This window comes from Hetaerina americana, unplaced genomic scaffold (assembly GCF_022747635.1).
Source record: "Hetaerina americana unplaced genomic scaffold, ioHetAmer1.1.p SCAF_22, whole genome shotgun sequence".
Taxonomy (NCBI): domain Eukaryota; kingdom Metazoa; phylum Arthropoda; class Insecta; order Odonata; family Calopterygidae; genus Hetaerina; species Hetaerina americana.
In genome coordinates, this window is record NW_027286786.1 from 3,456,361 (window position 1) to 3,469,942 (window position 13,582).

Consider the following 13,582-nt stretch of genomic DNA (forward strand, 5'->3'; position numbering starts at 1 on the left):
AAAACATGGACAGTGGATGTGTCTCACGAAAACAAAAAATGGGCAAAGTTCTCCCTCTCTCTCTCTACACCAACCCGTTAAAAAATCTGGAAGTAAACCTTATGAAATGCCTTCGGAATATATATATATATATATATATATATATATATATATATATATATATATATATATATATATATATATAGTACAATACACAGTAACACACAATATAGAAACACAAAAAAAAGAAGAACACTCACACCTATTTTCTTGATATTTCGACGGAAACAATCCGTCTTCATCTGAAGATATAGAAGTAATGACTGCTGGAATTGTTGAGGTGGGGGTGCGAGAGAAAGGGCTTCTGACTTGCGAGGTCTTTATCAATACTTTGTAGGTTGAAGCATGAGTCTCGTGTGTTGCAATAGTTGCGGTGAGCATGTTGTTCTATTTTCCGATTTTGTGTCAATTCCACCCCTTCCCTCTCCCTTTCCTCTCCCCAAACATTCCTTTCACCCCACCTTCGCCTCCCGTTCACCCCTTCCCCTGGCCCCCTTCCCTTTCTCTCACACCCCTCACCCAAAAATTCCAGCAGTCATTACTTCTATATCTTCAGATGAAGACGGATTGTTTCCGTCGAAATATCAAGAAAATACGTGTGAGTGTTCTTTTTTTTTGTGTTTCTATATTGTGTGTTACTGTGTATTGTACTATTCGGCACTTCCGTGTTACGTCTACGAAAGCATATATATATATATATATATATATATATATATATATATATATATATATATATATATATATAGTAACAATACACAGTAACACACAATATAGAAACACAAAAAAAGAAGAACACTCACACGTTATTTCTTGATATTTCGACGGAAACACTCCGTCTTCATCTGAAGATATAGAAGTAATCCATTACTTCTATATCTTCAGATGAACATCAAAACAGCAACTAAAAGAATGTTGTAGTAAAACGAAAAGTATTATGCGCACAGCACTACACTCTTTTAAATCTAAAATGCTAAGCGAATATCTTGAGGAAAATCCAAAGTCATTCTGGTCCTATGCTAGGGAAATACAGGGTAAACGTCCCACTGTTCACTCTTTGAAGACGGAAAATGGAGAAACCATTACAGATAGCGTCAAAAAGGCAAATATTGTAAAACATTTTTTCCAGAGCGTCTACAATAAAAACACAAACGCACCAAACGATCTTCCACACCCACCCGGGGAACCCATGAGCGACCTTACACTGACCAAGCAGGGAATAATACATCTGCTCCGCTGTATCAAAGCACACAAGGCACCTGGTCCGGAAGAAATACCTGCTAGAATATTAAAGGAATTAGCTAAAGACATTGCCCCATTTTTACATATTGTTTTTCTAAAATCGACAGAAGAAGGCTCAGTGCCTCGTGACTGGAAGCTAGCCCATATAACTCCCATCTATAAAGGCGGCGATAGGGATAAACCAACCAATTACCGACCCATTTCTTCAACATCGATCTCGTGTAAAATATTGGAACACATTATTGTCACAAACATTATGAGATTTCTTGATAGTAGGGAAATACTAATCCACAACCATCACGGATTTAGGAAAAACAGATCCTGCGAAACACAACTTGGTCTCTTCATTCACGATATACTTAGATCGGGAGAAAACAACACACAAGTCGATGTAGCATTCCTGGATTTCAAAAAAGCCTTCGACAAAGTTCCACACAATAAATTGCTCCATAAACTTAAATACTATGGGATCAACGAGAAAATAATTAATTGGATAAGAGACGTCTTGTCAAACCGCAAACAAATAGTAGTCATAGATGGGTTGTGCTCAACGGATAGAGATGTAACTTCGGGTGTCCTCCAGAAAAGTGTAATAGGGCCTCTTCTGTTCTTAATATACATTAATGACTTAAGCACACACATTGGTAGCAATCTGAGGTTATTTGCTGACGACACGGTGGTATACAGGGAAATAAGGAGCCAACTAGATCGCGAGCTACTCTCTTGAGACTTAGACAATATCTCGGAATGGTGCAATAAATGGGGATTAACACTTAATGTAGATAAATGTGCAGTTTTGAAATTTTGGAATAAAGGAAGCGAGGAACAGGATATAAACTACAAAATAGAGGGTTCAGTATTGACTACGGCAAATCAAGTTAAATATTTGGGGGTTGTTCTAACACCACGCCTTTCATGGGGAGCACATATCAGGACAATATGCGGATCAGCTATAAAGAAACTTGGCTTCATAAAACGCGTGGTGGTGAAATGTAACGAGAAAGTTAAAGAGAGGTGTTATTTTGCTCCAGTTAGACCTCATTTGGACTATGCCGCAAGTATTTGGGATCTGTGGGAGAAAATTTGGCAAAAAGAATTAGATAAAGTCCAGAGAAAATCCGCTAGATTCGTTAAAAATTGTTATGATAAGAACACAAGTGTGTCAGATCTCTTAGGGGATTTAGGCTGGGAACCACTTGAAGTGCGGAGAGAACAAGCGAGGCTTAGACTTTTAGAAAGGTTCAGAACAAACGATTTTAACTATGACACTAAAGGAATTATAATGGCCCCACACTACTTCGGTAGATCAGACCACAAAGATAAACCAAGGGAGGTAGATTCCAGGACAGATAGGTACAAATACTCATTCTTCCCCGAACAATCAGAAATCATAATAGTAAGAAACCAAAGTTATTTTAGAAATATTGAAAACATTGAATTTACAAGTCGGAGCAAAGTTAAACACTGCAAAGCTGTTAGGCATACTTTCAGGTGCATATGTATGTAAGATGTAGATTGAGTGTTTGCATGTGTGTGGGGTGTAAGTGTTCATGCATGAATGTATGCCATGTTTTTTTTGTGGATATATGATTTTGTGGTTATTGCATGCGGTTTTTTTTCTTTTTCTTTTCTAAATTACAGGTGGTGTCCTAACACCCCCCGCTGTCCCGCTGTGATATCAAACTTTTTGTCCTGTACTCACATGATGTAGCCTTTATCTTTTTCGGAATAGGAACTCAAACTGATCTCACATAGCCTTCCAGCCATATTCCTTCCTCATAAATACTACGGACCAGCCCATATAGCCTCTTCCTCCCACATTTTCCTCAGCATTTTAATAGTTCCGCGGGAATGTTATCTACCCCCACAGCCTTATTTAGTTTCTTCTCCCTCAATGGCCTTTCTATTTTCTTGTCTAGTATGCCTAAACCTAAGCTGTCTTCCTCTACGTCATATTCTTTTTCAATGTCTAACTTTTTTTGTCTAAGTTCTTTACCATACAGTACTTCTATATATTCCTTCCATCTCTCTTGGATCTCTCCTGTGTCAACTATTACCTTACCCGCCTTATCTCTAACTGTTAGCATAGCTTTCCCTTTCTTACTTCCCGATAAAGACTTAACTTTGCTGTACAGCACATCAATTTCACCCTTCCTCTGCAGACTTTCCATATCCTCGCAGTGCGTCTTCCACCATGCTTCTTTTGCTTTATTTGTTGCCCGCCTCAATTTATTGTTTAATTCTTTGTACTTCATTTTGCCTAATTCTCTATTTACATTCTTCCATTTTCACCGCTCATCCATCTTTGTAATCATCTCATCCGTGATCCATGGTTTCCTAGTCCTTTTAGCGTTAACGGTACCAATAGTGTCTTTTGCGGCTTTAGACAACCCTTTCTTGATACTATCCCTTTTTTCTACGGTATTACTTAGCTCTTTACCATCCTCAATGATTTCCTCTACCGCCTGTTTGTATTCCTTCCTTTACAAACATTTTAATGTTTCTACATTCCATTTTCTAACTCGCCGTCCCTGCCTTATCTTTTTGAAACGGACGCTACACTTCATAACAACCAAATTGTGGTGAGAGTCCGCATCCGCTCCCGGGAAGCTGTGGGAGTTCATCACACTATTCCTAAATCTGTGTTTAACCAGAATATAATCTAGCTGATACCTACTAAGTCACCTGGGATTTTCCATGTATACCTGCGTCTTTTGTGGTGTCTAAACCAAGTGTTGGTGATGACTAACCCCAGTCTCCTGCAGAACTCAACTGATTTCTCCCCGCGGTCACTCCTCGTACCTAAACCGTAGTAGTCCACCTCATCACCATTTCTTCGTTCGCCTACCGTCGCATTCCAATCCCCCATTGCTATCAACTTTTTCCCTGCAAGAATACACGCGATTTTGTCCTCTAATTGATCGTATATCCTATCGACTTCTTCCTTCGTATGGTTGCTCAGTTGTTTATGTACCTGAATAATAACCAAGTTCGTCGGTTCTGCTTTTATCTCTATTAGTAATAATCTATCCGTTACCTCCACTATGTTGACTACGCTTCTTCCTACCTCCTTTTTTAATACTATGGCAAACCCTCGTCAGCTCTCGTCCCCGCCGCTGTATATTATTCTATAATTAATTATCACTCCAGTAATCCCCGCAATCCTTCCATCTCACCTCGCATAGACCTAAAATATCCAATTTTCCCCTTTCCATCTCTCGCCTAATATTCTCCAATTTCCCTGTCCTCATCATTGTCGTAACATTCCACGTTCCTATTCTAACTAATTTGGACTTCTTTTCCTGCGTCTTCTCTCCTGCTGCTGCTGGTTTTACCTTGCAAGGGTTTTGTTGGATGACGACCGCGGAAGCCCTTCCACACCGGCTGCTGGGCCCGACACACGGTCGATTGGGCCGAGCCCCGTAGTTACCAGGACCCAATATCTCTGTAAAGTCCATCATGTTAATCTTGGGAATGATAATTGAGGTGGTTTCCCGTTGCCTTCCTGGATAATGTTTTTAACGTGACACCATCACTTATTGGCTGCCCCGCTGGGGCCAGACGCTGCGTGGACTACCTTTCGTCTGGCTCCTAATCTTCGACCTATCTGGCATTGGTGACCCTACAAGGAGCAATTATTATTACTCCCGCCAGCACAGCTCTAGGGGTCATCGGGACGCAGAAGCCCTTCCACCACGTTAAGGTTGTAATCCGAGGAGGGATCCTCAATATGATCAAGAAATAACGTGGGAGTGATCTTTTTATGGGTTCTTTTATTTTTTGTTTCAGCGCAATAATATATATATATATATTATATATATGTACATATATATATATGTATATATATATATATATATATATATATATATATATATATATATATATATATATATATATATATATATATATATAGTGGGTAGAGCGTAGGACTGACCGGAGAGTCCCGGGTTCGATTCCCGTGCAAGGCACTCTGGGCACCTGCGGCTCCACCCACCCACTATGTGATTTTTCGGGTATGAGATCTTCCTAGGAAACCATAAGCATATATATATATATATATATATATATATATATATATACACTCAAAACGGAAAAGAAAGAATCGAGTGATCTTTCGGAACATAGTTAATTGGAATTTCGGTCTGATGTCACGAAAGCTCATGACAATAAATGATCGATAAAAACAATGAATAGTGATCAAGATAAAAAAGTAACCTGCAATTCAGAAAAATTTGTTTAATTAATCTGGTTCTTGCACGGCACTTCGAAAAAAAACAGATATTAACTTTTTTTAAAAATTCACCATATCTGTGAATAGGATCATATCTCCTAATGCAGCAAATGATCTCATCCCGCGGTTTTCCCTTGGGTGTGAACGCCGCTTCGATGTGGATTCACGAGGGAGGGAACGGGCTCGAGGGTGCTCTCGGAGAGGCGAGCGTGAAGTACTCCTACGTACACGCGAGTGCCACCATCTCATCGCAGCCCTTAGAAATAAAAGCACGCGGCAACGTAACGGATGGCTGCTGCCGACCCGGCGATACTTCCGCCGCACGCCCAGCGATTCGCCCGTTCCCACCCCACCCACACTCCCCGCTTCATTCCCATGCCGTCTTCGTGAGAGTGAGGGGACTGAATAAAAAAGTGAATTTGGGCGGTTGAGTTACCGCTTGCGACGCCGTCAATCGCAAACGAAGCAATAGCATGCATTGTTATCTCGTTTTCAAGCCCTTCCCAGGGGTTCCGGGAAGGTACTTCAGTTCTCTTCTTCCCCTCCCATGGATCCGCCCCCCTCCTCCTCTTGTCGCGAAACCATTCCACCCCGGGTGGCAATTAATTCCTCGATCTCCGCCTCGGGTAACGAAGATCCGTTAGTCCCGGACCCTCGCAGCCAAACGCATACAATGACGAGGGTGCCTTCCAACTTAAAGCCCCAGGAAGGAAACTTAGGTTGGACACGCCGCGAGACTTCACAAGCAGCTTCGCCTAGGGAGTGGGGCGTGGAGGGATTACTACGGGAGGACAACGGGTGCTCGTGCCCACTAAAAGGAAGATTGAATGAAATCCGCGAAGAGGATTTTTAGCAAAGGAGACGTTGATTTCTGGAGGGAGGAAAGTAGACCCGAGGAGGCTCTATCGCCAAAGTGCCCAATGAATTTATCGAATGCTAATTCATAAGTGAAATTAATACGGAGAATTAGACGAAACATCCCGTGGTCCCAGTCACTATTTTTAGAAATACGCACCAACTTAATTACTGCCTAGGTCAATTGATGAACGTGTGGCGGGAATACAGTTGCATCACTGTCGGGGAGGGAAATTAAAAAAAAGAAATTTCGGTCTGACTGTCAGGATTTGAATAAAAAATTTGTTCAATAGATAAGATAGACAATTATTGTTAACATAATATCAAATGTGGTTCAGATTTTCATTTACAGCGTAGCACCCAAAAGTGGTAGGACTGATTTTTTTACAAGAATTTTATTGACGATATACTTACATCGACTTAATAATCTTCAAAGTATGCTCCTTGAGCTGCTACACACTTAGTATAACGTTGCTCCCATTCCCTGTGCGCCCGCTGGAAATTTTCTTTGGGGATGCCGTTGATGACCCTCGTCGAAGCCTCTTGAACGGCCTTTATCGAGTCAAAACGTCGTCCCTTGAGCTGTCTTTTCATCAGGGGGAAGAAGAAGAAGTCCGGTGGTTCCAGATCGGGAGAGGAGGGCGGGTGCGGCAACGTGGCAACGCCGTATTTGGCCAGGAGCTGTCTGACGACGAACGCGCCATGGCACGATTTTCGGCACCATCTTGGCGCACACCCTGCGCATGGCCAAATCCTGTGAAATAATGCGTTGGACGTTGGATGGAGACAGACCCAACCGGTCTGCAATTTCTTCACTGGTTAAGCGTCGGTCTGTGTTCAGCAGTGTCCTCACTCTGTCCAAATTCGTGTCGGTTCTTGCCGTCGACGGCCGTCCGGAGCGATGGGCGTCTTCAACGAGCTCCCTACCCTCTTTAAACAACTTGTGCCACTCAAATACTGTGGAACGGCGGAAGGCAGTGTCCCCATAAGCCTGCTTGATCATATTGAGGGTGTCAGTTGCCGTCTTCCCGAGTTTCGCACAAAACCTCACGGAATAACCTTGCTCTAAATTCAGATTCATTTTGTTTTTCGACGCGGACAAAAAACTTGCTTCACTAAAAACGGTGTCCTCACTCACCGACAGCCCGCAGGCGACTGAGGTTGGTGTCGGTCTGTTGCTAAGAGCCCCCTCCACCTTACCCTGCCAGGCATACCCCCCTCCACCTCTCCGTTCGCGCCAGAGAAAATCAGTCCTACCACTTTTGGGTGCAACCCTGTAGCTGTAGATTTTCTCTTGATATATGATGTCAAAATGAAACTTTTTAAATCCACATAAATAAAATTAACGTTATTGCGACCCAGATTTCTCTGCGGTGCATCATTATCAGGCCATCAGGCATCAGCTTGATGATGCTGCATCGCAGTGATACCTGGGTCACATCAGTTTATTTTATTTATGCGGATTTATGGCATCTCAATTATGACTAAGAAATGATCAAAATTTTCTTAACGTTATATTTATAATACGAAGATATGTTTGCATAGTTTAGCCAAGAGGATTTTTTACTATTTCTGCTCATTAATCCATCACAAGTTGATATTTTATAACACGTGCGGCTCCAGTGGAACATATCCATTTTGCAACTGACCAAGCCGGTCGCATCTCTGAATGCAAATGCGGAACGCTGACCTACTTATGTCACGACGCGGACGGAATGCATATCAATATCCTCGATCCTACTACATCGGCCAAAAGGATCCTTATTTCAAAGTGAGAAGGTTTGACTGGTAGAGAGACGCGTATTAGGTTAAGAGCAAAAATGGATAAACATTTGAGACCATTTGCAAATATCCGTGCATTGAATGTTGGATAACTTCGCCGAAGCAGTCAAGATTCTCCACCTACAGGTATATTTCACGCGCACACATGCACAATGGATTTTCGTAGCAGCCCATTCGACGGTTCACGTTTTCTCACGCGCTAACAGCGATCCTAGGAACAGAAGGAATAATCCGACGCAATAATTAACAATGGTTTGAAAATATAAAAAAATAAACTATACATCTGACTTTCACGACTAATCGATGTTATGCCAGATTTCCTTACAAGGGGGCCCATGAGTAAGAAGGCAGCAGGGCCATGGGGGGCACTTCAGGTACTCCCGCACGGCGCGGCGAACAAACGTACAGCACGGGGTCGGGGGGGGGGCGGGAGAGGCGCTGAGAGGTCACACTCCCTCCGCCGCCACCAGTGCAAGCGCCTTGACTTTCCTCCACTCTTGACGCCGGCTCCGGTCGCCAGGGAGACGGCGGAAGAAATAAAATTTAAAATTCCTCTTCTCCAGAAGAGGCGGGCTGCAGACTCGCAGATGCCCACTCCAACGTTGGCTACATCCCTCTCTTCCATCCTGGAAGCATTGACTTCCTGTGCTGCACTATTGCAACAACAGCTGCAAGCTTTAACTGTCGCCCTTACCGTTATTTTCCCAAACCAAAATATAGGCGAGAATCAAATAAATATATCATCCTAGCCCCATGGAATTCCGGCGGCGCTTTGAAGCGAAAGACCCCTGAATTGCTTGCCTTTCTACGGAAGGCAAGAATCTCAATCGTCTGTCTGCAAGAGACTCATCTCCGTCCTGGAACTTCATACGGCGTTCCAGGCTATGCAGTTTACCGAGTTGACCGGCAAACAAGAGGAGCGGGCACGGCGGTCCTCGTTTCGCTTGACCTGGCTGCGAGAAAAATTGACCTACCAGCTCGACTGCATCTAGAGGCGACAGCAATTGAAGCAGATACTTCGCTCGGCTCTCTCACAGTGGGGTCGCTATATCAGCTAGTGGTGTCATCTTCTCCGGGTCACGGCCGTCGCTTTTTCTCGGGGATCTAAATGCAAAGAATGCTGCATGGCACTCAATTTCACCGAACCCTCGGGATGAAGCGCTGCTCACATGGACTCAGAACAACGGAGTACGCGTCGCGGGTCCACATGGGCCAACGCATCAGCACCACGGCAGGAGCGAAGGCGTCTTAGATATTGCGCTGCACCGTAGGCTCACGAGTTCGCTTTCTCTCGTGGCGACACCGACGTTGGACAGCGACCACTGCCCAGTCTGCGCCTATCTGGGATGCTGCCCAACGTTACTTCCCCCACGGCCGGTGCGATGCCTGGATAAAAAAGACTGGACAGGGTACAGGCAGATCCTGTCCGACATTTTACCGGAACACCCGCCATCACTGACGTCATAGGCTATGTTGGACGAATATGCTTCTGACATAACAGCTGGCGTGGACCAAGCATTACAGAACACCGTGCCAATAAAAGTGATCCGCCCTTCTGGACATCTGACGCTGCCGCATTCCATCCTTCGCCGCATCCGCGAAAGAAATCGGCTTCGACGACGATTTCAAAGAACTAAATGTCCCGCGGATGGGGCACGGTTTAGAAGAAAGCGAGCCGAAGTGAGGCAGCTCATCGAGGACCACAGGCAGACGACGTGGGAAAGGAAGGTTGCTTCCCTCCGAACCGAAGATGAGAGCATCTGGAGAATGGCAGCTTCTCTTCACCACAACATTCGGATCGACCTAGCGATCGACTCACCTGGTGGCCCTCTTATCACGGAAGAGGAAAAGGCTTAATTTGCAGCAACTATGCTGGAGGCCACTTTCACGTCGACACCGACACTTTCACGGAGCCAAATAGACAATCTGACCTACCGGCTCTCCAAGTACCTTCCTCCAAGGGCGCTCCAGCCACATGTGGGGAATACACCATCTTTCGTGGAGAATTCTGCCCACTCCTCATTTTTGAAAGGGGTGACCATTAGCAAGGACGACATTATGGTCAGTTTCGACGTATCATCACTATTCAAAATGTTCCCATCCATGCTTCAGTCGACATCGTTAAGGAACTCACGTCCGCCGGCATCCCGGAAGACTTTCCTGAAATGGTTGAATACTGCCTACGGAATTCGTACTTCCTCTGGAACGAAGGCTTCTACGAGCAACGAGAAGGTGCAGCAATGGGATCACCGCTTTCACCAGTTATCGCCAACTTATCCATGGAGAAATCTGAGGAATCAGCGACAGAGACGTATTCGAAGAAAGCCAAACTATGGCTCAGGTACGTGGATGACACATTCGTTATCTGGCAGCACGGCATACAAGAGCGGAGTGATTTCGTGAGTGACTTGAACAATCAGCATCGGGCAATACAATTCACGATGGAGTTGGAGAAGAACAAACAGATACCCTTCCTAGACGTTTTGGTAAAGAGGAAGGAAGACGGTAGCCTAGGCCACGCAGTGTACCGGAAAGCGACTCATACCGACCGCTATTTAAATTCATTGTCGCACCATCATCCAGCGCAAAAGGCTTCTCTTGTAGAGCTTCTAGTACACCGTGCCTACGAACTTTCTGATGCTGAGTCGTTATCTGCAGAGAAGAAACATACAATGACAGCCTTGCAGAAAAACGTGTACAAGAGTTCCGTGGTCCTAAAAAGGACCGCCAAGGAAGAGAAACGCCGCCTCAACCATAGTGAAATACGGAGCGAAGCGGAAACGACTAAGGCCTACGCCAAGATACCCGACATCGCCGGCACAAGTGAAAAGATATCTCGGATACTAAGAAAGCACAACATTGCCATGAGATACAACTGTCTCACTATGGTATCCCATCTACTTCCACGGCCAAAAGATAAAATTCCCGAGGAATTACGCGAGGTGCCGTGTATCAGGTGCCGTGCTCATGCGGAAGTTCATACATAGGCGATACATGCCGAGCAGTGAAAACAGGCCTAAGAGAGCACGAAATGGCTACCAGGAACAAGCAGTTCAGTTAATCAGCCATTGCTGAACACGCTTGGAGTGGACCCGGCTATGAAATCCAATTTGATCAGACTAAGATACCATCCAAAGTGAGAAGATATTATCCCAGGCTAATAAGAGAATCTATCGAGATACTCAAAGAAAAAGACAACTTCAACAGAGAAGATGGCTACCGCCTATCAGGAGCCTGGAAAAGGATTTGGCAGGAAACCCCCGACCAATCACAGAGGAGGTCGGGGGAGGTGAAACATATAAACACGGCATAAACAACGTCCCAGCACTTCGAGAGGCTGAAGCTGCTGTAAGTAGCCTAAGTTTCCTTCCGACTCCACCTTTCCAACCAGTTACAGAGACGGAGCTAAGAATGACCATTAAATATTTGAACCCGAAAAAAGCCCCGGGTATTGACGACATTTCAAACAGGCATTTAAAGAATGCGCCACTGCCGGCCGTTCGTCATTTGTTGGGCTTATTTAACAACTGTCTTTCCTCTTGCTACTTTCCAGATTCCTGGAAAATAGCAAAACTTTGCCTGCTTACTAAACCAGGCAAAGACCCGACAATTCCTCTTAACCGCAGACCTATATCTTTACTTTCCTCTATCTCAAAACTGTTTGAATCAATTTTGAAAGCCCGTCTAGACCTCTTCCTACGGACCAATGACGTAATACGACCGGAACAAATGGGATTCCGGGAAGGACATTCCACTTCCCTGCAAATACTCAGACTAGCAGAGTATATCAGCCACGGTATGCAGAACAACCAACACATTGCGGTATTGTTCTTGGATGTGGCCAAGGCATTCGACCAAGTTTGGCATGATGGATTAATACTTAAATTAATTAAAATCGGGGTGCCATTACATCTCATCAAGATGTTTCATAGTTTTCTCGCTTCACGAGCTATAAATGTCGCCGAAAACGGAGCTCTGTCAGCCAGGAAACAGATTAATTGTGGAGTGCCGCAAGGTGCCATACTATCTCCTATGCTCTTCAACTGCTACGTCAATGATCTTCCTTCTTCTCCACAAACTCAAACTTTCATGTTCGCCGACGATACTGCTATCGCGGCAAGATCTTGGAGCGGCACGTGTGCCTTCCGAAAGATACAAAACCACCTCTCTTTACTTGAAAAGTGGACCGTCGACTCGAAAGTCACAATTAATGCCGAGAAAAGTGTTGTTGTCGACTTTCGGAGGAAACGAAGCTATTTCCCAAAAAAACCTTTAACCTTTCAATCCGTGCGTATTCCGACGAAATCCTCACAAATTCTTAGGGATACATTTCGATTACAGACTGACATGGGCCACGCACGTACAGCATGCCTTACAAATAGCAAGGGGCACAAGATCACTTCTGTCCCCACTCTTGTGCACCAAATCGCGCCTCACGCACCGGGCAAAGATCAGACTTTACCTCTCTTACATTCGTCCCAGGATGCTGTACGGTTGCGAAATTTTCGGAAACTCGACAAAAACAGACAGAAATCGCTTAGAAACATTCCAGGATAAAAAAAACTTCGCTACCTCACAAACTAGAGTAAACTCGTGCCAATACAGGAGATCGGAAACGCAACAAAATACCAAAAGTACACGACTTCATTCGAGCGCAAGCTGAACGACTCGAGAGGTCCCTTCCACGTAACACGCTTACAAAAACATATGTGATTATTACTCCCTACACAGAAAACGCCGTCCGAGCTTACAGACTTCCAAAAGAAATTATATTTCGGTAACATTATCATATTTATTCTTTATTTTTAAGTATAACAATATTTGTTAGTGTATTTAAACAAGGGTTCTCCATTTGTAAATATTTCGCTTATACTTGTAATCATATCATATGTAGATTACATCATGTAGCCACAAAAAAAATTGGGGCAATTGGCCCTGACTCGACCCAATGTTGCGGGCTTGGCGAGCAACCAAATGCCTAAATACGGTTCTCGAAAAAAAATAATAATAATAAATTAAAAATAAAAAAACAGAAAAAAATGAATGATAAAAGATTGGAAAAAAAGCTAAAGTTAAAATATACATATATATATATATATATATATATATATATATATATATATATATATATATATATATATATATATATATATATATATATATATAGTACAATACACAGTAACACATAATATAGAAACACAAAAAAAGAGAACACTCACACGTATTTTCTTGATATTTCGACGGAAACAATCCGTCTTCCTCTGAAGATGTAGAAGTAATGACGAGTCATTACTTCTACATCTTCAGAGGAAGACGGATTGTTTCCGTCGAAATATCAAGAAAATACGTGTGAGTGTTCTCTTTTTTTGTGTTTCTATATTATGTGTTACTGTGTATTGTACTATTCGGCACTTCAGTGTTACGTCTATGAAAGCA

General features: G+C 43.6%; 1 protein-coding gene across 1 annotated transcript; it reads left to right on the forward strand.

Moving 5' to 3' along the window:
* Positions 1 to 10,311: 10,311 nt before the first annotated feature.
* LOC139689327 (uncharacterized) lies at positions 10,312 to 11,133 on the forward strand. The gene has a single exon (XM_071586410.1). It carries the CDS (start codon positions 10,312 to 10,314, stop codon positions 11,131 to 11,133), a length of 822 nt encoding a protein of 273 aa, XP_071442511.1.
* Positions 11,134 to 13,582: the final 2,449 nt, after the last annotated feature.